At 43.0% G+C, this 24154-nt stretch overlaps 1 protein-coding gene across 1 annotated transcript in view; it reads left to right on the top strand.

Annotated features, from left to right (window-relative positions):
- The window catches only part of LOC121530835 (protocadherin Fat 2), a 76449-nt gene that overhangs the window by 26584 nt on the left and 25711 nt on the right, over positions 1–24154 (top strand). The window contains exons 8-18 of the mRNA XM_041836102.2: positions 2807–2946; positions 3109–3384; positions 3607–3817; positions 4074–4260; positions 4415–7898; positions 8072–8456; positions 8908–9104; positions 9332–9485; positions 13478–13711; positions 19077–19466; positions 23521–23732. Coding sequence (XP_041692036.1) covers positions 2807–2946; positions 3109–3384; positions 3607–3817; positions 4074–4260; positions 4415–7898; positions 8072–8456; positions 8908–9104; positions 9332–9485; positions 13478–13711; positions 19077–19466; positions 23521–23732 — 5870 coding nt within the window. The remainder of the gene's footprint in view (positions 1–2806; positions 2947–3108; positions 3385–3606; positions 3818–4073; positions 4261–4414; positions 7899–8071; positions 8457–8907; positions 9105–9331; positions 9486–13477; positions 13712–19076; positions 19467–23520; positions 23733–24154) is intronic.

The following is a 24154-nucleotide window of genomic DNA, read 5'->3' as shown; positions in this document are numbered from 1 at the left end:
GCGTCACGTCTGGAGGAAACCTGGCACCATCCCTACGGTGAAGCATGGGGGTGGCAGCATCATTCTGTGGGGATGTTTTTCAGTGGCAGGGACTGCGAGACTAGTCAGGATCGAGGGAAAGATGAACGGAGCAAAGTACAGAGAGATCCTTGATGAAAACCTGCTCCAGAGCGCTCAGGACCTCAGACTGGGGCGAAGGTTCACCTTCCAACAGGACAACGTCCCTAAGCACACATCCAACACAGGAGTGGCTTCGGGACAAGTCTCTGGATGTCCTTGAGTGGCCCAGCCAGAGCCCGGACTTGAACCCGATCGAACATCTCTGGAGAGACCTGAAAATAGCTGTGGAGTGACGCTCCCCATCCAACCTGACAGAGCTTGAGAGGATCTGCAGAGAAGAATGGGAGAAACTCCCCAAATACAGGTGTGCCAAGCTTGTAGCGTCATACCCAAGAAGACTCAAGGCTGTAATCGCTGCCAAAGGTGCTTCAACAAAGTACTGAGTAAAGGGTCTGAATACTTACGTAAATGTGATATTTTAGTTTTGTTTTTTGTTATTTATTAATTTGCAAAAAAATCTGTTTTTGCTTTGTCATTATGGGGTATTGTGTGTAAATTGATGAAGAAAAAATAATATTGAATCCATTTTAGAATAAGGCTGTAATGTAACAAAATGTGGAAAAAGTCAAGGGGTCTGAATACTTTCCCGAATGCACTGTACATGAACTCAACCAGGGCAATTTAGATGGCGCCTCGAAAAGCACCTGATGGCTAAATGTGGCAGACAATGCAATTCTAACGTGTTGAGATCTTCAGCTTTTCATTTGACTTGTTCTTCGACTGCTGCTTTTCTACTCTTCAGCTGGTCAACACATTATATATTGAAACAAACAATCTATTTATTCTCCGTCTCTTTCAAAGCCTCTGTCAATATTTTTAATCATCGGATACATTGGATGGTTTCTTCCCTGCAGATTAATGTTTTTCATCATGAATCTTGTTCTAAAGGCAGATTTACAGAGCGGTCACTAGCTGGCAACAAATTCATAAAATCTGATTTTAAACCTAACCTTAACCCTAACCTTAATCACACTGCTAACCCTTATGCCTAACCCTGACCTTAAATTAAGACAAAAAAACTATTGTTTGGACAATATAGCCAATTTTGACTTTGCATCAGGCCTATCTAAGGGGAAATCGCTCAGTTCTGCCTCCAGGACAACCCATTGGGCACACACTGGTTGTATCAACATTGTTTCCACATAATTTCAATGAAATTACGTTGAACCAACGTGGAATAGACATTGAATTGACGTCTGTGCCCAGTGGGAAGACTCATGACAATAAACATCAACCAGCGTTTTTTTTTTACGTTGCAAAAGCACCAACTAGAAATCTAAACATTTGATTAATTATTCAATAATGCTGAACATTTTGTTGGGAGAAGAGACATTTTTTTTTTATGTCATATTTTCATGTTGTCCCACCGGTGATATTAAAAGGGAAAGCTTGTTTAAAATGGAGTCGTGTGAGCCTTGAAAAGGTGCATGTATTTCTTAATAAACACCATCTGGCTAAACAAGCATGAGCTTTACCCCTACTGTTCTCGGCGTCTGTTCAAAGCGTGTCGCTGCCAAATGTTCCCCCTTAAACAATTGTGTTACACTTATTCTGGTACACTTGGACACAGGGGGCAACCTTTTGCTGCAACCTTGTTTTCTGTCATTAATACATACGTGGCTGAGCATGGGAGGATGACGATGTTTCGTTTTTTAATTTTTTAAATTTAACTAGGCAAGTCAGTTAAGAACAAATTCTTATTTATTTCTTATCTACCCCGGCCAAACCCGGACGACGCTGGGCCAATTGTGCGCCGCCCTATTGGACTCCCAATCACGGCCGGATTGTGATACAGCCTGGAATCGAACCAGGGTGTCTGTAGTGACGCCTCAAGCACTGAGATGCAGTGCCTTAGACCGCCGCGCCACTCGGTCTGTAGTGACGCCTCTAGCACTGAGATGCAGTGCCTTAGACCGCTGCGCCACTCGGTCTGTAGTGACGCCTCTAGCACTGAGATGCAGTGCCTTAGACCGCCGCGCCACTCGGGAGCCCCATACTGGCAGATTGTTCATTTTTTTCTCTCAGTAAAAGGAGGCGTGTTATGCACAGGGAGTAATGCTTCTAAACTGTCGAGGGTGCAATACAGTACGCGTGTTTGTGGCCATGATCAGTGAGGCCTCTTAGCTCATGTTCCGTAATTCACACGCACGCATGCAGGGCGATGGCCAACATTCAAAGGGGTGAAATTAGGTATTAACCCCACTCAGTAGTTTTGGGATGTTTTGTTGGTGTTCTTGTCTTTTCCACCTGTCCTGACTGGGCAAACTCCATTTCCAGTGGACGCTCCAAACAGCTGCTCACAGGTCCATCTGTAGAAAGAATGATCCTCCAACCACAGCCAAGTCATTATGGTTCTGAACCTGTGTGTCACAACTTCCATATGGGCTCTCACTCACTCCCTCCTCCCATAAAGCCAGTGGGGCCAGTCTCAGTGACGGACACTTACGAAGCCAAACAACCTGAGAGACTCTGTGAAGGCTTCCATTGAGGCCAAGAACCCGATGGTCACTCTGACAGAGCTCCAGAGTTCCCGTGGAGATGGGAGAACCTTCCAGAAGGACAACCGTCTCTGCAGCACTCCAACAATCAGGCATTTATGGTAGAGTGGCCAGAAGGAAGCCACTGGTGATTGAATGATATTGATTGATTTTCACCATCTCCTATCTACTGTGTTGTTCTCTCCCAGGGGGTGATGAGGAGCAGGACTTTGACATTGAGAGGAACACAGGCAGCATCGTGATCGCCAGGCCTCTGGATGCAGGGAAGAAGTCCAACTATAATCTGACTGTACAGGTTACAGACGGGCATCAGGTCGCAACCACACAGGTGATGCACATATGAAATACATGGTAAATTAGTAGTTATTGTAAAACTTTAGATTAAATTGCTCTTCCTGTCTGTCTGTCTGTATGTCTGTCTGTCTGTCTGTCTGTCTGTCTGTCTGTCTGTCTGTCTGTCTGTCTGTCTGTCTGTCTGTCTCTCTCCTAGGCATATATCCGTGTGCTGGACATGAACGAGCATCGACCCATGTTCATGAAGTCGATCTACGAGGTCAGAGTGCCAGAAGACACCTCTCCATGGAAGGACATCCTCCAAATCTCTGCTCAGGACCGAGACAGCAACAGCAAACTCATCTACTCCCTCCACAGCAGCGTCCATCCAGACAGCCTGAAGGACTTCCATCTGGACCCCAAGAGTGGTGTGCTGGTCATGACTGAGCAGCTGGACCATGAGAAGCTTTCTGTGCACACGCTCATTGTGATGGTAACGTTGTTTATGTTTTTAGTGATGTTTCCTTTTTCATCTCCCTTTACATTGAAAACATGAGGACCTAAAGTACAGCGTATCTATCATAACCGTTTCACAAAGTACTCTCTGTCAGATTATAGCAATCCTTTTTTTTCTTCTGGTTATCTAGGAATTTGAGTTGGATGAAGTTATCGTCCCTACACTGTCCTGCTCTCACCATATCCTTGAACTCCACAGGTTCGAGATCAGGAGATCCCAGTGAAAAGAAACTTTGTGAAGGCAGTGGTTCACGTGGAGGACTGCAACGACCACTCTCCTGCCTTCATGGCAGCCAACTATGAGGGCACTATCACCAATCAGGCTGCGGCTGGGACAGAGGTGCTGCGTGTCAAGGCTCTGGATAAGGACGTTGGGAGCAACGCTCAGATTATCTACTCCGTTCACTCAGGTACAACACAGATCTGAGATTATGAGGGTAGATTATGAGGGATTTGAATTATGAAAAATCTTCAAGTGTGATTATCTATTTTTAGCATTCTTTTATAAGTACATTCTATTCTTAAAGCATTCTTTGAGAATTATTTTTACTTGGTTGAACACTCACATATAGGCAAATGTGTTGACAATAAAACATTCTATACACAAAAATATATGTTTGTGAAATAATTTGTTAATTTGTATTTGGTCATTGTTCGTCTTTACAGGGAATGTCGACAACACCTTTGACATCGATGGCGAGCTGGGGAGTATCACTGTCGCCAAGCCTCTGGACAACCTACCCCAGGAGCAGTTTCATCTGACAGTGAAGGCCACAGACCAGGGTTTCCCCCAGCACAGCGACCTCTGTTCTGTCTCCATCACCGTCCTGCTATCAGACAGAACCCCTCCCAGGTTAATATGTATTTAAACTAGTATTATGTTGTTTGATAGTTCTTAAAGGTTTTAATTTGTAAATTGCATCAAATAATTAAACTTCAGCTACTCTTGATAGTATGTACTGCTTTACTAATTGTTAATAAAAACCATTCTATCTTCTCTCTCCCAGGTTCCCCTCTGATGAGTACTTCTCAGAAGTCAGTGAAGCCAGTCCTCTGGGAACTCCCGTGATCACTGTCTCTGCAGCCAGCCCATCTTCAGTCCACTACAGCATCAAAGATGGAGACCCTAACGGAACCTTCCACATCAATGCAGACTCCGGAGTTCTCTCTGTCCAAACGAGCCTCAACTTCGAGGAATGTTTCTCGTACAGACTCAAAGTGCGTGCCAGCACCTCGGCAGGAGCCTCGTCAGATACGGTTGTTTACGTCTATGTGATAGATGAGAATGATAACCCTCCGGTGTTCCTCCAGGAGATATTCCATGGCCAGATTAGTGAATCTGCTCACATAAACAGCATGGTGATGGGGGAGAGCAACACACCTCTGGTGATACGAGCCTCCGATGCCGACAGGGACTCTAACTCTCTCCTAGTCTTCCAAATCCTGGAACCGGAAGCGATGAAAGTCTTCAAGATAGATCCCAGCATGGGTACAATCTCTGTGATATCTGAGGTGGACTTTGAAGAAACACCTGAGTTTCGCTTCAGCATTCAGGTACGGGACTCAGGGGAACGGTCACTGTACGCAGCGGAGCCAGCCAGAGTCACCATCCTTGTCCTGGATTTCAACGACTGTTCCCCCAAATTCGCTACGCCGGTGTACGAGTCGTCCATCATCTTCCCTCCTGTCAGAGAGATGGAGGTTGTACGGGTCACGGCACAAGATGCAGATTCAGCTGTCTCATACAGCATCACAGAGGGCAACCTTCAACATGCTTTTCTCATTCATCCTTCCACTGGTGCTATCTCTGTATACAATGTTTCAGAGTTTAAATCCTTTTACCAGCTGCTGGTCAAAGCCTCTGACGGCCTGTACAAAGACCTTGCCACAGTTAAGATAAACATCACCAACATAACAGCAGGCGGCCATCTTGAATTTGAGCAGGGATTGTACGCAGCCACCATTGTGGAGAACTCGACATCGGTCAAAACGTTAGCTGTGTTGAGAGCTTCGGGTAGCTACTTGAACGAGCCTCTGATTTACTCTGTATTGAACCCAATGGGACGGTTTTCTATAATCCCAACATCAGGGGTGCTTGAGACCACCGGCGTCCCCTTCGACAGAGAGGAGCAGGATGTCTATGACATAGTGGTGGAGGTGAGAGACATGAGGAGTCCCCCTCGCAGGGCAATAACCCATGTCAACGTTTACATAGTTGACATCAATGACAATCCACCGAGGTTCTTGAACCTGCCTCACTCCATGATGATCTCTGAAGACACAGACCCAGGAGATGTAATCTTTCAAGTGATGGCCTCCGACAGTGATCTTGGAGAAAATGGCTCAATTATGTACTTGTTGGAGGAAGATTTTGATCTGTTTAGGATAGACCCTTATGTTGGTGACGTGTCCCTTCAGCGGCCTATAGACTTTGAAGCTACGAATAAATATACCCTGACTGTCCTGGCCACAGACGAGGGCTCGCCCAGTTGGACCGTTTCAGAAGAGCTGAGTATCACGGTGAGAAATCGCACCAACCCCATTTTTCAGACTTTGCTCTATCCTCTGAAAGTCCCTGAAAACATATCTCCCTTCACCACCATCTTGCATGTACAAGCAAGAAACCCTGAGGGATACCGGCTTATTTACAATCTGGAAGAGGAGAACGCATCAAAACACTTTCACATAGATTTTAAAACAGGAGTGTTAAGTGTCACTGATTTATTAGACTATGAGAGCCAGACAATGCATCTATTGACGGTCCGAGCCACTGACACTGTGACAGGCTCCTATTCAGTGGCTGCTGTCGAAATAGAGGTTGAAGATGTTAACGATAACCCTCCAGTCTTCTCCAAGCTGACTGACACAGTAGATATGCCTGAAGGATTACCCATAGGCACATCTGTTTTACAGATATCAGCCACAGATAGAGACTCGGGCAGAAATAAAGACATAACTTTCCATATTTTGCGGACGGGGGAAAATGAAACAGACTTCTTTGAGATAGATCCCCAGAGTGGTCTAATTATTACGACACAGGTGTTGGACTATGAGAACACGAAGCATTTCCAGTTAAAGATCAAAGCCATAGATAATGGCACAAACCCATTGAGCAGCGAAGCCTATGTTATTGTTAACGTAACCGATGTCAACGATAACCCTCCAAACTTCTCCATGCCCCACTATCAGGCAACACTGGATGAAATGGCCAAATGTGGCCACATCGTCATAAAAATCCAAGCTTCGGACCCCGACACCAGAGACTTTAACAATCTACAGTATAAGATCCTCTCGGGTAATGAGGGAAGATACTTCGCCATCAACGAATCCTCTGGGATTATCTCCTTTTCTAACGTCTGCAAGAGAAATGTGGACCCATTCTACAACCTCACCGTAGCTGTGTCAGATGGCGTTTTCCAGAATACAGCCCCCGTGATCATTGATATGATGAACACTAATAAACACAGCCCCTATTTTAACAAGAACATCTACGAGGCGGAACTAGCTGAGAACGCTGAGGCTGGAACACGTGTGATTCGCCTGGCCGCCATAGACCCTGACGATGGACCTTACGGCAGCGTGGACTACACCATCATCAATAAACTGGCAGATGAGAAATTCTCCATAGACAAGAATGGACAGGTCGTAACATCTCAACCTTTAGATCGCGAGAATCCATCCCAAAGAGTGATCGCCGTCAAGGTGATGGCTAAAGATGGCGGAGGGAAAGTAGCGTTCTGCACTGTGAAGATTATCCTGACAGATGAGAATGATAATGCCCCTCAGTTCAAAGCGTCAGAGTATCAGGTCTCAATCCAGTCTACTGTAAACAAAGGCTCTCCCGTGATTCAGATAATGGCGTACGACGCAGACGACGGCAAAAATGCTGACGTCACCTACACCGTGGACGAAACAGAGGAAGTGACCGAGGACATCATCGAGATCAACCCCTTCACTGGCATTGTCAGCGTCAAAGAGAGCCTGATAGGTCAAGAGAACAAGATATTCAACTTCAAAGTCAAGGCTCGGGATGGCGGATTACCGTTCTACAACTCCACGGTTCCGGTGCAGGTGAAAGTAGTCCCACCTGAGGTCCCTCTTCCGAAGTTCTCCGAGCCGCTGTACACCTTCTCTGCAGCCGAGGACATCTCAATGGGAACAGAGATCGGGACGATCAAGGCCGACTCCGACATGCCAGTCATCTACAGCCTGGTCAATGGCAACACTGTGGAGAGCAACAGAGACAGAGTGTTTGCTCTGGATAAAGAGAGCGGTACTCTACTCGTCCAGAAGAGCATCGACCACGAGAAGACCAAGTGGTATCAGATAGATGTTATTGCTCAAGGCAACCACAACGGGACCGACGTAGCCTCGCTGGTGTCGGTCAGCATCCAGGTCCAGGATGTGAATGACAACGTGCCGGTGTTCGAGGCCAACCCTTACAAGGCCTTCCTGGCTGAGAACATGCCACCAGGAACCACCGTCATCCAGGTATGTTTTTTTTCAGATATATTTTTTTCATTGATCTTATATTTTTGTACTTGAGTGTTGTGTGCAATTCTTTATGATTTCTGTGTTCATGATGTGCAAATCAAATTCTCTTTTAGGGCAATAACAGTTTAGTTAATTAATTAATTAATCCATTAATTAATTAATCCGTCCAGGTGACTGCCAACGACCCTGACCAGGACACCAATGGACAGGTGACCTACACCTTGGAAGCCGAACCCGATGACATCACCAATGTCTTCTCCATCGACAGTGAGAGCGGTTGGATAACTACTCTGAGAGAAACGGACAGTGAGACGACACAGCACTACAGCTTCACAGTGGTGGCTACTGACCACGGTGGGATGGTTAAGCTCTCGTCCTCGGTTCTAGTGGAGGTGACGGTGACTGACGAGAACGACAACCCTCCTCGGTTCACGGAGGACGTGTACCATGGGTCTGTCATGGAGAACACTAGGCCTGGGGAGGTCATCGTGAGCCTGACGACCGTTGATATGGATGTGACTAAAGAGAACAGGCAGATCACGTGCTACATCACAGGTGAGTCTTGTTGATTGATTAATTTGATTGATTGAATGATTGATCACATACACTTTTTGAAGTAGTTGAATGGTAGTTTTCTCAGGTCTATCAGCATTATGAACAACATTTAAATAAGAAACAGAGCAACATATCTTCTATAGTCATGTGTCATTATAACAGAACAATATATCTTCTATAATGGCTCATTATAACAGAACAATATATATTCTATAGTCATGTCTCATTATAACAGAACAATATATCTTCTATAATGGCTCATTATAACAGAACAATATATCTTCTATAATGGCTCATTATAACAGAACAATATATCTTCTATAATGGTTTATTCTAAGTGTAAAAGTGACTACATTGACAGGAAGAATGATGTGGTGGTTATGATCAAACCCATATAGGTCTCCGGGTAGCGTTGACATTCCATTTATAGCGTTCAAATGTTTTTCCTTAGATGGAGACCCATTGGCCCAGTTCTCCGTTGTGCAAGAGGGAGAGGAGTGGGTGCTGGTCCTCAAAGAGTCCCTTGACCGCGAAGATAAAGATAAGTACTCCCTGAAGATAACAGTTACCGACGGGAGATTCGAGGCCCCTGCCACAGTAGAGGTCCATGTTCTAGACATCAACGATAACAGTCCTCTGTGTGAGCAGGTACGTCAGTCGGCCATGACACTACGGTATATATTTAGATCCCTGTAGATGATATACTACATACATGCAGAGCGGTAACACGTTGTACCTACATAAGGACTTTATAACAGTTCATACATACATAACACATACATGAGCAGTAGCCTACCTAAGCATGGATAAAATGCCTAATGTCAACAACTGCAATTTGACCTAAGGTGAAGCTAACTATCGATGTTTCTTTCCAGTTGCTGTACACAGAGGTTGTCATGGAGAATTCCCCGTCAAGCATGTTCATACTGAAGGTTTCAGCGTCGGACCCAGACATCGGCACCAACGGACAAATGTCCTACACCCTCCACGGCCCCAACGCAGACAAGTTCCATCTTGATCAAAAGACAGGTTAGAGACAACTGTTATTTGGGGTGTAAACAAAAAGAGGCCCTAAGTGAAATCCGTTATTTGTTTGGGTTGAGAGATAACATCTCCATTCTTACAAAATACTTAAACTGAGGTCTTCAAGAAGACAAGATGGTGCACTGTCAGACCACCACATGTTTTTTCCATGTTTGGTTCTTTGGCTTTTCATCATACTTCCTGTTTGTCATAGCACTAGCCTATCATCAATCTATCTTCATTATTGTAAGCCAATCAGGGCTCATAATCTCAAGAATTTGTCCTTTCACGTTACATATATGCTAGGAGATGCTTTGATATGCTCTTCAACCCAAAGTAATGGTATGGCGCTGGTAGTATGGTGAATGACTACCAGAAATGTAAACATTTTGTGATTTATTTGTACTTCTCATTGTTTCCTTCTTGATAGAATTCAGTAAATATTTTGTAAACTGTGATGCTATTTTTAAAGAATGCATAGGCCTACTGTCTGGCCCCTTTTCCCATAATTTTGATATACTATACATCTCAGTGTTTTTCCCCACCATTTTGATATACACTACCAGTCAAAAGTTTGGACACACCTACTCATTCAAGGGTTTTTATTTATTTTTACTATTTTCTACATTGTAGAATAATAGTGAAGACCATCAAAACTATGAAATAACACATATGGAATCATGTAGTACACAAAAAAGTGTTAAACAAATAACCGTGCTAGTTAAGTGTGCCTTGAATTCTAAATAAATCACAGACAGTGTCACCAGCAAATATCCCAACCTGGAAGTGTGTTTTGGATCATTGTCCCAATGAAAAACAAATGATAGTGTCACTAAGCACAAACCAGATGGGATGGCGTATCGCTGCAGAATGCTGTGGCAGCCATGCTGGTTAAGAGTGCCTTGAATTCTAAATAAATCACAGACAGTGTCACCAGCAAAGCACCCCACACCATAACACCTCCTCCTCCATGCTTCACAGTGGGAGCCACACATGTGGAGATCATCCGTTCACCTACTCCGTGTCTCACAAAGACATGGTGGTTGGAACCAAAAATCTCAAATTTGGACTCATCAGACCAAAGGACAGATTTCCACAGGTCTAATGTCCATTGCGCGTGTTTCTTGGCCCAAGCAAGTCTCTTCTTCTTATTGGTGTCCTTTAGTAGTGGTTTCTTTGCAGCAATTCGACCATGAAGGCCTGATTCACACAGTCCCCTCTGAACAGTTGATGTTGAGATGTGTCTGTTACTTGAACTTTGTGAAGCATTTATTTGGGCTGCAATCTAATGAACTTATCCCCTGCAGCAGAGGTAACTCTGGGTCTTCCTTTCCTGTGGCGGTCCTCATGAGAGCCAGTTTCATCATAGCGCATGATGGTTTTTGCGACTGCACTTGAAGAAACTTCAAGTTCTTGAAATTTACCGGATTGACTGACCTTCGTGTCTTAAAGTAATGATGGACTGTTGTTTCTCTTTGCTTATTTGAGCTGTTCTTGCCATAATATGGACTTGGTCTTTTACCAAATAGGGCTATCATCTGTATACCACCCCTACATTGTCACAACACAACTGATGGACTCAAACGCATTAAGAAGGAAAGAAATTCCACAAATTAACTTTTAACGAGGCACACCTGTTAATTGAAATGCATTCCAGTTGACTACCTCATGAAGCTGGTTGAGAGAATGCCAAGAGTGTGCAAAGCTGTCATCAAGGCAAAGGGTGGCTACTTTGAAGAGTCTCAAATATAAAAATATATTTAGATTTGTTTAACACTTTTTTGGTTACTACATGATTCCATATGTGTTATTTCATAGTTTTGATGTCTTGACTATTATTCTACAATGTAGAAAATAGTAAAAATAAAGAAAAACCCTGGAATGAGTAGGTGTGTCCAAACTTTTGACTGGTACTGTACATCTTAGTGTTTTTCCCCACAGTTTTAATATACATCTCAGTGTTTTCCCAACTATTTTGATATACATCTCAGTGTTTTTTCCCACTATTTTCATATACATCTCAGTGTTTTTTCCCACCATTTTGATATACATCTCAGTGTTCTCCCAACTATTTTGATATACATCTCAGTGTTTTTTCCCACTATTTTGATATACATCTCAGTGTTTTTTCCCACTATTTTGATATACATCTCAGTGTTTTTCCCCACCATTTTGATATGGATCTCAGTGTTCTTTCCCACCATTTTGATATAGATCTCAGTGTTTTTTCCCACCACCAACAGCCAGTTTTCATCTATACATAGACTATACAGTGAGGGAAAAAAGTATTTGATCCCCTGCTGATTTTGTATGTTTGCACACTGACAAAGACATGATCAGTCTATAATTTTAATGTTAGGTTTATTTGAACAGTGAGAGACAGAATAACAATAAAAAAATCCAGAAAAACACACGTCAAAAATGTTATAAATTGATTAGCATTTTAATGAGGGAAATAAGTATTTGACCCCCTCTCAAGCAGAAAGATTTCTGGCTCCCAGGTGTCTTTTATACAGGTAACGAGCTGAGATTAGGAGCACACTCTTAAAGGGAGTGCTCCTAATCTCAGTTTGTTACCTGTATAAAAGACACCTGTCCACAGAAGCAATCAATCAATCAGATTCCAAACTCTCCACCATGGCCAAGACCAAAGAGCTCTCCAAGGATGTCAGGGACAAGATTGTAGACCTACACAAGGCTGGAATGGGCTACAAGACCATCGCCAAGCAGCTTGGTGAGAAGGTGACAACAGTTGGTGTGATTATTCGCAAATGGAAGAAACACAAAAGCACTGTCAATCTCCCGCAGCCTGGGGCTCCATGCAAGATCTCACCTCGTGGAGTTTCAATGATCATGAGAACGGTGAGGAATCAGCCCAGAACTACACGGGAGGATCTTGTCAATGATCTCAAGGTAGCTGGGACCATAGTCACCAAGAAAACAATTGGTAACACACTATGCCGTGAAGGACTGAAATCCTGCTGCGCCCGCAAGGTCCCCCTGCTCAAGAAAGCACATATACAGGCCCGTCTGAAGTTTGCCAATGAACATCTGAATGATTCAGAGGAGAACTGGGTGAAAGTGTTGTGGTCAGATGAGACCAAAATCGAGCTCTTTGGCATCAACTCAACTCGCCGTGTTTGGAGGAGGAGGAATGCTGCCTATGACCCCAAGAACAACATCCCCACAGTCAAACATGAAGGTGGAAACATTATGCTTTGGGGGTGTTTTTCTGCTAAGGGGACAGGCCACTTCACCGCATCAAAGGGACGATGGACGGCGCCATGTACCATCAAATCTTGAGTGAGAACCTCCTTCCCTCAGCCAGGGCATTGAAAATGGGTCGTGGATGGGTATTCCAGCATGACAATGACCCACAACACACGGCCAAGGCAACAAAGGAGTGGCTCAAGAAGAAGCACATTAAGGTCCTGGAGTGGCCTAGCCAGTCTCCAGACCTTAATCCCATAGAAAATCTGTGGAGGGAGCTGAAGGTTCGAGTTGCCAAACGTCAGCCTCGAAACCTTAATGACTTGGAGAAGATCTGCAAAGAGGAGTGGGACAAAATCCCTCCTGAGATGTGTGCAAACCTGGTGGCCAACTACAAGAAACGTCTGACCTCTGTGATTGCCAACAAGGGTTTTGCCACCAAGTACTAAGTCATGTTTTGCAGAGGGGTCAAATACTTATTTCCCTCATCAAAATGCAAATCAATTCATAACATTTTTGACATGCGTTTTTCTGGATTTTTTTGTTGTTATTCTGTCTCTCACTGTTCAAATAAACCTACCATTAAAATTATAGACTGATCATGTCTTTGTCAGTGGGCAAACGTACAAAATCAGCAGGGGATCAAATACTTTTTTCCCCCACTGTATCTATCCATCTAACATGTACTCTACTGTATGTGAGGCCCTCTGCTCCACTAGGATCTAGAAGCAATAAGTTAAGTCCATCTATATATTCATCTAAGTATTTGTTCTTCTTATCTGTGACAGGGGAGTTGTTCACCCTGGACCAGTTGGACCGGGAGAAGGTGATGGAGTATGATCTCGTAGTTAAAGCCACGGATGGCGGAGGCCGCTCCTGCCAGGCAGACATTTTACTCATGATCCAGGATATGAACGACAACCCTCCCAAGTTCTCCAACAACCACTATGAAGTCACCGTGTTCGACAACACCACCGTCAGGACACCCATCGCTGTCATCTACGCCAAAGATCCTGACACGGGTAAGTCATATTATTGAGATAAAATGAATAAGAGTAGACATTCCCATTCTGAGGCATAGTCTGAAGGGGCTTTGCTGATCTAGTTATTTTATTTATATGAGCCAAAATCTATAGAATCAGAATTACTAGAACGGACATTGATGTTCTGAGGTATGGTTCGAGGGGCTTTGTCTGATCTAGTAATTATATTTATATGGTAAAATCTCCCCTTTATGTAGTAGAGGCTCTACTCCTATATACAGTTGAAGCCAGAAGTTTACATACACTTAGTTTGGAGTCATTAAAACTCGTTTTTCAACCACTCCAAATATTTCTTGTTAACAAACTATAGTTTTGGCAAGTTGGTTAGGACATCTACTTTGTGCATGACACAAGTAATTTTTCCAACAATTGTTTACAGACAGATTATTTCACTTATAATTCACTGTATCACAATTCCAGTGGGTTAGAAGTTTACATACACTAAGTTGACTGTGCTTTTAAACAGCTTGGAAAATTCCAGAAAATGATGTCATGGCTTTAGAAGCTTCTGATAGGCTAATTGATATCATTTGAGTCTATTGGAGGTGTACCTGTGGATGTATTTCAAGGCCTACCTTCAAACTCAGTGCCTCTTTGCTTGACATCATGGGAAAATCAAAAGAAATCAGCCAAGACCTCAGAAAGAAAATTGTAGACCTCCACAAGTCTGGTTCATCCTTGGGAGCAATTTCCAAATGCCTGAAGGTGCCACGTTTATCTGTACAAACAATAGTACGCAAGTATAAACACCATGGGACCAAGCAGCGTCATACCGCTCAGGAAGGAGACGAGTTCTGTCTCCTAGAGATTAACGTGCTTTGGTGCGAAAAGTGCAAATCAATCCCAGAACAACAGCAAAGGACCTTGTGAAGACGCTGGAGGAAACAGGTACAAAAGTATCTATATCCACAGTAAAACGAGTCCTATATCGACATAACCTGAAAGGCCCCTAAGCAAGGAAGAAGCCACTGCTCCAAAACCGCCATAAAAAAGCCAGACTACGGTTTGCAAATGCACATTGGGACAAAGATCGTACTTTTTGGAGAAATGTCCTCTGGTCTGATGAAACAAAAATAGAACTGTTTGGCCATAATGACCATCGTTATGTTTGGAGGAAAAAGGGGGTCGCTTGCAAGCCGAAGAACACCATCCCAACCGTGAAGCACGGGGTTGGCAGCATCATGCTGTGGGGATGCTTTGCTGCAGGATGGACTGGTGCACTTCACAAAATAGATGGCATCATGAGGAAGGAAAATTCTGTGGATATATTGAAGCAACATCTCAAGACATCAGTCAGGAAGTTAAAGCTTGGTCGCAAATGGGTCTCCCAAATGGACAATGACCCCAAGCATACTTCCAAAGCTGTGGCAAAATGGCTTAAGGACAACAAAGTCAAGGTATTGGAGTGGCCATCACACAGCCCTGACCTCAATCCTATAGAACATTTGTGGGCAGAACTGAAAAAGCGTGTGCGAGCAAGGAGGCCTACAAACCTGACTCAGTTACACCAGCTCTGTCGTGAGGAATGGGCCAAAATTCACCCAACTTATTGTGGGAAGCTTGTGGAAGGCTACCCGAAACGTTTGACCCAAGTAAAACAATTTAAAGGCAATGCTACCAAATACTAATTGAGTGTATGTAAACTTCTGACCCACTGGGAATGTGACGAAAGAAATAATAGCAGAAAATAAATAATTCTCTCTACTATTATTCCGACATTTCACATTTTTAAAATAAAGTGGTGATCCTAACTGACCTATTTATTTTTACAAGGATTAAATGTCAGGAATTGTGAAAAAACAGAGTTTAAAATGTATTTGGCTAAGGTGTATGTAAACTTCCGACTTCAATTGTACTTACCTCCTTTTCTCCTATTCCCCAGGTCATAACATAGAGACTATTCTCCTATTCCTCAGGTCATAACATAGAGACTATTCTCCTATTCCCCAGGTCATAACATAGAGACTATTCTGCTATTCCCCAGGTCATAACATAAAGACTATTCTCCTATTCCCCAGGTCATAACATAAAGACTCTTCTCCTATTCCCCAGTTCATAACATAAAGACTATTCTCCTATTCCCCAGGTCATAATGTGAAATACTCTTCTCCTATTCCCCAGGTCATAACATAAAGACTATTCTCATATTCCTCAGGTCATAACATAAAAGACTCTTCTCCTATTCCCCAGGTCATAACATAGAGACTATTTTCCTATTCCCCAGGTCATAACATAAAGACTATTCTCCTATTCCCCAGGTCATAACATAGAAACTATTCTGCTATTCCCCAGGTCATAACATAAAGACTATTCTCCAGGTCATAACATAAAGACTATTCTCCTATTCCCCAGGTCATAACATAGGGACTATTCTGCTATTCCCCAAGTCATAACATAAAGACTATTCTGCTATTCCCCAGGTCATAACACAGAGACTATTCTGCTCTTCCCCAGATCACAACATAAAGACTATTCTCCTATTCCCCAGGTCATAACATAAAGAATATTCTCCTATTCCCCAGGTCATAACATAAAGACTCTTCTCCTATTCCCCAGGTCACAACATAAAGACTATTCTGCTATTCCCCAGGTCATAACATAAAGACTCTTCTTCTATTCCCCAGGTCATAACATAAAGACTCTTCTGCTATTCCCCAGGTCATAACATAGAGACTATTCTCCTATTCCCCAGGTCATAACATAAAGACTATTCTCCTCTTCCCCAGGTCATAACATAAAGAATATTCTCCTATTCCCCAGGTCATAACATAAAGACTCTTCTCCTATTCCCCAGGTCACAACATAAAGACTATTCTGCTATTCCCCAGGTCATAACATAAAGACTCTTCTTCTATTCCCCAGGTCATAACATAAAGACTCTTCTCCTATTCCCCAGGTCACAACATAAAGACTATTCTGCTATTCCCCAGGTCATAACATAAAGACTCTTCTTCTATTCCCCAGGTCATAACATAGAAACTATTCTGCTATTCCCCAGGTCATAACATAGAGACTATTCTCCTATTCCCCCGGTCATAACATAAAGACTATTCTGCTATTCCCCAGGTCATAACATAAAGACTATTCTCCTATTCCCCAGGTCATAATATAAGATACTATTCTGCTATTCCCCAGGTCATAACATAGAGACTATTCTCCTATTCCCCAGGTCACAACATAGAGACTATTCTCCTATTCCCCAGGTCATAACATAGAGACGATTCTCCTATTCCCCAGTTCATAACATAAAGACTATTCTCCTATTCCCCAGGTCATAACATAAAGACTCTTCTGCTATTCCCCAGGTCATAACATAGAGACTATTTTCCTATTCCCCAGGTCATAACATAGAGACTATTCTCCTATTCCCCAGGTCATAACATAGAGACTATTCTCCTATTCCCCAGGTCATAACATAGAGACTATTCTCCTATTCCCCAGGTCATAACATAGAGACTATTCTCCTATTCCCCAGGTCATAACATAGAGACTATTCTCCTATTCCCCAGGTCACAACATAGAGACTATTCTGCTATTCCCCAGGTCATAACATAGAGACGATTCTCCTATTCCCCAGGTCATAACGTAAACACTCTTCTCCTATATACTTCCTGACCGCCACCCAACCGCCCTTCCTCCACACAAAAGTTCATGACCATAAATCCGCCCGCCCTGCGGATATAACCACCGGAACTGTGGGTTATGAGTCAACAAGCGCATCACTAATTTATGCATATGTAATTTTGGATGGTGCCCCTTATTGATCGTGTCCCTGCTTATAAATATCTGGGCATCTGGATTGACGAAAAGCTATCTTTCAAAAAACATGTTTATGAGTTGGTTAAGAAATTAAGAATTAAAATAGTATTATTCTATAGGAACAGGTCCTGTCTTTTGTCAAATAGCAGAAAGCAGATAATTCAGTCAACATTCATTCTGGTTTTAGACTATGGCAACACCATCTATATGAATACAGCTGCCAATACACTGAAACCATTGGATGCAGTTTACCACAGTGCACTACGCTTTATTACGGGCAGCAGGTTCAGGACACATCGCATGCATTCTGTATCAGAAAGCAGGCTGGCCCTCTTTGAAGTCTCCTAGAGCGATGCATTGTATTCTTTTTGTCTATAAAGCCCTCTTGCATACCTTACCTCATTGTTAACCTTCAGATGTATAAGTTAGAGGCGTGGAGATCCCTTCAACATCCACTGAGTTAGCTGAATCAGTTTTTCTTTGTTGTTTTGCGCCTCTCATGTGGAATGATCTCCAAAAGTCCTTAAAATTGTTTGAGTTGGTGCCTGTAGGGCAATTCAGGCAGATGTTAGAGGGCCTTTTTACTAAAGAATATGTTTGTTTCATATGATTGTGTTTTGCTTTTAGTGTTTGCTTTTCATGTATTATGTTATTGATGTGTACATAGATTTGTATAGTGTAATTGTTGTTTCATGATGTGTTCATGCAGTGCTCATCTGCAAAACAGACCGTGGTCTCAGCATGACTCCCTGCTTAAATAAAAGTTAAATAAGAGAGAGAGAGAGAGAGAGAGAGAGAGAGAGAGAGAGAGAGAGAGAGAGAGAGAGAGAGAGAGAGAGAGAGAGAGAGAGAGAGAGAGAGAGAGAGAGAGAGAGAGAGAGAGAGAGAGAGAGAGAGAGAGAGAGAGAGAGAGAGAGAGAGAGAGAGAGAGAGAGAGAGAGAGAGAGAGAGAGAGAGAGAGAGAGAGAGAGGCATCGTTACTGAGGAACAGGGCCACTCCTGTAGGTGCAGAGACACATATCTAATCATATATTATCCTGTGGCTGTTTATGATGGTTGTTTATTATGGCTATTTATTATGGATGTTTATTATGGACGTTTGGCTGTTTATTATGGCTGTTTATTATGGATGTTTGACTTTATTATGGATGTTTATTATGGATGTTTGACTTTATTATGGCTGTTTATTATGGATGTTTATTATGGACGTTTGGCTGTTTATTATGGCTGTTTATTATGGCTGTTTATTATGGCTGTTGATTATGGCTGTTTATTATGGCTGTTTATTATTAAATTTTTCTTCATAATTGCAGCTCGCATATTGTTTTGATACAGCTTTGATAAGGCCATTAACTCCTAGCTATATATTAAGTTACTACCTAGTGATTAGCATACTTTGGAAGAAACCCAAACTCGTGGTGCTAAACCAACCAGACTGATAATTCCTATTTTCTCCTCCGGCAGATATGAACTCTGAGGTGAAATACCATAGAGATAATAGTAGCCAGATAGTGTTCTCTCTATATGAAATAGTCTCTGCTCAGGACAACCAGACTGACTCCTATTCTCTTCTCTACTTCTGCAGGAATAAACTCTGAGGTGAAGTATTCTCTACTCGAGGACAACAGCGGCCACTTCTCATTGGAAGAGTTCTCCGGTATCCTGCGCCTGGAGAGGTCGCTGGCCGAAAACACCCGATCGACCTTTGAACTCAAGGTCAAAGCCACAGACCGGGGGCTTCCCCGACAACTGTACTCCGTCGCCACGGTTACGGTACACGTTGTCGACCTGAGCGACTACCAGCCGGTGTTCCTGAGCCAGGAGTACTCCGCCCAGATCCCAGAATCCACCCTGGTAGGGTCAGAGGTCATCAGCGTCTCTGCCCTCACTAGAGACGGGACCGAGCTGGAACCCATTGTTTACTCCATCGTCTCCGGCAACGAGAGGGGAAGGTTCTTCCTGCATCCAGCAACTGGTAAAGTTCGGTTCCATCCCTTCTTTGAGTTCCATGGGTTACTAAGGTTCTGTGAGATTCCATAAGGTTTCATAAAGTTTATTTGCATTTATTTGGTGCAAATTAATATATTTATGAAGCGCAACCATTTTGAACCCTAAAAAATACACCCACATCAGCAAGAAATAACTGGCAGCAGGCAGAGAAGCCCACTAATGAGGTTGATGCAAAGCTAAAGGGTATAGCAAATACCTCTTCACCTGGTCGTGCTGCTGACTGCAATATATAGTGCCATTTCTTGAATGTTTTGGCAGAGATAGATCTGCTTTCTATTGACTTCAGAGCAGTATTGCAAAGCGAGGCAGAGAAGTTATTGAAAGTACATTGTCACTGCCAGTGCACTTTTGATAAGATTTTGTAAAGGTGCTGTTGATATACACTGTAAAGCAATCAGACACTCTGGATGAGTATAAAGTAGTCAGTACTGTATTATACTGCACTGACACGCACCTATATACTGTATTATACTGCCTGGTCCTGCACTGACACATATACTGTACCTACTTTTTTCTCCCTGACTTCTCTTGGTGTCCCTTCATTACAAATTCTCCCTGCTTTGATCTACCGTAGCAGAGCAGGAGTCTCATAGAGGTTGGTTGGACTGAGCCAAACCAATCTCTGTGTTAGTTGTCAAACCATTCAGTAGCCGGGCTTGTCAGCAGCTTAATCAACTTGTGCATAGTTCATTTTTACATTTGAGTCATTTTAGCAGACGCTCTTATCCAGAGCGACTTACAGTTAGTGAGTGCATACTTTTTTCATACTGGCCCCCCGTGGGAAACGAACCCACAACCCTGGCATTGCAAGCGCCATGCTCTACCAACTGAGCTACAGGGGGACCCCAAGAGTTCCACCCCAAGAGCAATCGTCCCACCACACAGTTGTTTTGTTACCATTGCTACGTGTCAAAGTAAATAAGTATATTTTTTAGTTATGTATTATATGTTTTATCAATAGGGACAGACTTGGAAGCTTAATGTTATGTATTATATGTTTTATCAATAGGGGCAGACTTGGAGGCTTAATGTTATGTATTATATGTTTTATCAATAGGGACAGACTTGGAGGCTTAATGTTATGCATTATATGTTTTATCAATGGAGACAGACTTGGAGGCTTAATGTTATGTATTATATGTTTTATCAATGGAGACAGACTTGGAGGCTTAATGTTATGTATTATATGTTTTATCAATAGGGACAGACTTGGAGGCTTAATGTTATGCATTATATGTTTTATCAATGGAGACAGACTTGGAAGCTTAATGTTATGTATTACATGTTTTATCAATGGAGACAGACTTGGAAGCTTAATGTTATGTATTACATGTTTTATCAATGGAGGCAGACTTAGAAGCTTAATGTTATGTATTATATGTTTTATCAATGGAGACAGACTTGGAAGCTTAATGTTATTTTCTTTTTTACTTTGGTCTTAGCTAGTTTAGGATTGAATGAGTTTGAATTTGTGATTCTCTTTGTTGTCTTACTTCCGAGCAGAGCCCTGCAATATAACACAGTACATTGGGTTGTTTTCTTTAGGTAGAAAAATAAATGATGTTAGACTTTCTCTTTTCTCATTGGGACATCAGTGACAATCTGGTGGCACCTCCAACAGTTGTTTTGCTAGCACAGGTCCAACATGAGCATGAGTAGAGGTCAGGGTTGAAGTCAGACAATTCAGGAAGTAAACTGAAATTCCAAAAAAGGGCATCTATTTTCAACGACTTCTCAATAAGCTGAAAAGGAGAAGCTGTTTTTTTAAATTCAAATCACTTCCTGAATTTACTGACTTCAATTCAAATTGATCCAAACCCTGGCAGATGGTCATGTCTAGATGGGATACAGCTTTGGTTAAATTGATGTCACTGCCAAATTGATGTCACTGGTTTGCATGTTAGCTAACCCTTACCCTTTTCCTAACCTTAACCTAGTTATCCTAACCTGCTACGTTCATTCTCCTAAACATGCTACGAAAAGTCAATTTTGAAAAAGCTATATCCCTTCTAGAAAAACACCTGGCAGATGTACATGTAAAATCACTCTCAAAAGTACCTGAATGAGAACTAAGGGAGTCATTTGAGTTGACATTGACATGGCATATGAGGGTGCAGTGAAATACCCGATGGGTTGGACAATCCTTTTTTTGTCAATCATTTTGACATAACATAGACTTGAAAAAACTGGAAATCAACCAATTCTCTGTCGTTAACACAATGGAAAGGTCAAATGCTTTATTATCAAAATGTTGAAAGTGTATGGGCGACGGAGAGAAACTAAATGGTGCAGTTTGAGGTAATGTGGCGGAGATTGATGCGGGCGCTGGAGATGGGGGTGTGAGCAGGTGGGTCTGGGCAGGGATGACGTTGTGGATGTTGGTGAGTGTCTGGGCAGGGGTGATGTTGTGGATGTTGGTGAGCGTCTGGCCAGGGGTGATGTTGTGGATGTTGGTGAGTGTCTGGGCAGGGGTGATGTTGTGGATGTTGGTGAGCGTCTGGCCAGGGGTGATGTTGTGGATGTTGGTGAGCGTCTGGGCAGGGTTAGCTCTAGGAAAAGCCTTTAACTAGCTCAGCAAACAGACAAGGTGAGTGTTAGCTCTAGAAGTCTTTAACTAGCTCAACAAACAGACAAGGTGAGGGTTAGCTCTAGAAGTCTTTAACTAGCTCAACAAAACAGAGAATTGTACCTGTGTGATGTTATCGCACATGTTGTAACCTAGTGGGGTTTTAAGAGGAATGTGGCAGTTATGACTTGTTATGTTGTCATCTTGTCTTATGTTAATGAAGTGTGTTAACCAGACTGGCAGACGGCCCAGGAAACCAGGAAATTATCTCTCTCTCTGCCCCATTTACATGTGGCTGTTTCTGTAGCAGAGAGATAGAGAGATGGAGGGAAGGAGATGGAGAGAGAGAGAGAGAGAGAGAGAGAGAGAGTGAAAGAGTGAGGTGAGAGAGTTAAAGAGAGAGAGAGAGAGAGAGAGAGAGAGAGAGAGAGAGAGAGAGAGAGAGAGAGAGAGAGAGAGAGAGAGAGAAGAGAGAGAGAGAGAGAGAGAGAGAGAGAGAGAGAGAGAGAGAGAGAGAGAGAGAGAGAGAGAGAGAGAGAGAGAGAGAGAGAGAGAGAGAGAGAGAGAGAGAGAGAGAGAGAGAGAGAGAGAGGGGGGGGCGTGAGAGAGTTAAAGAGAGAGCGAGAGAGAGAGAGAGAGAGAGAGTGAAAGAGTGAGTGAGAGAGAGCAAGAGGGGGGTGAGAGAGTTAAAGAGAGAGCGAGAGAGCGAGAGAGAGAGAGAGAGAGAGAACGAATACGAGAGCAGTGGCAGGTTTCCACCAGGGTACAGAACAGCAATAGATAAATCCAATGTACTGTACAGCTGCACTTTGTGGCTTTTGTAACCATAGCTACAGTAAGGGATGTTCAGATAAAGTGAGACTAGCCAAATGTCGAATATTTCTAAAATCACGATCCATACCCAATATTATGGCAGACACCTTCCTGCTATGGACTTCCTTTAACTTAACCAATAAGAATTATTTCTGACCTTGAGGCAGAGCTGTCCTTGGAACAAAGTAGAAAGGAAAACTCCAATCTGCTCAAGTCCATGTCTCTACATCCTGGTACTGTAGTTACCTTGGGCTGGAACAGATGTACATTTTAGAATGTCCATGTCTCTACATCCTGGTACTATTTACAGGTAGCACCCAACACCTGTTTGACTGCGAGGCCAATCACCAGATTTATTGTTTTTTGGAAACAGAACACACACAATCAGATAAGAGCTGACAAAAAAACCACAAGGTGGAAACATGTCAGCGTTTCGTTTGTGATTAAAGAGCACCACAAGATGAATTAATTATATTGCTGTGTTCATCTTTGGAAATCGCTGTAATTTTCCTATTTTTTTGAAGGCTCAGAACATATACTCAAAACCCACATGTCAACCCAGAGCTGTGGTAGTGTGTAGAGGACCAAGTTAACAAAGCTGTCAGATAAATGAATAGGGTTTGTGTTGTGGGTTTCTCAGGTGTTCTGGCTGTGAATGGCTCTTTAGACTTTGAGCTGTGCCGTGAATACTACCTGTCAGTGGAGGGGACGAGAGGCAAGTCGACTCTGAGCGACATCACCATGGTGATTATCAACATCACAGATGTCAATGACAACGCGCCCGTGTTCGGACAGGGAGACTACAGAGCTGACATCTCAGAGGACCTGTCGCCTGGCGATGTGGTGATGCAGGTAGCTATCACTCTCAACTGTCAACTGTCACTCTCAACTGTCAACTGTCACTTTAGAAACCAGTGATTGTAATACACCATTCAATGTGTTCAATGACAAGTAATTTCTCTCAGGGGACTAATAAAGTTGTTTTGAATTTGAATTTGGCATTTGGACAGCAACACATTTAAGTACTTATAGAAAATGGCAGTTTGGTTGGGTTAATATTAATAAGACTGTCATTTCATTTGGTGTCAATAAAAGCCAAGCAGCTCAGTTCAATGAGGCTTACTGTTTCCTCTCCTCTCAACCCCCTCTTCTCTCCCCACCTCTTCTCTCCCCCCCTCTCCTCTCCTCTCAACCCCCTCTTCTCTCCCCCACCTCTCTCCCCCTCTTCTCTCCCCCTCATCTCTCTCCCCCTCTTCTCTCCCCCTCATCTCTCT

Source organism: Coregonus clupeaformis, chromosome 2, assembly GCF_020615455.1.
Source record: "Coregonus clupeaformis isolate EN_2021a chromosome 2, ASM2061545v1, whole genome shotgun sequence".
Taxonomy (NCBI): Eukaryota; Metazoa; Chordata; class Actinopteri; order Salmoniformes; family Salmonidae; genus Coregonus; species Coregonus clupeaformis.
This window is presented reverse-complemented; position numbering and strand designations above follow the sequence as displayed.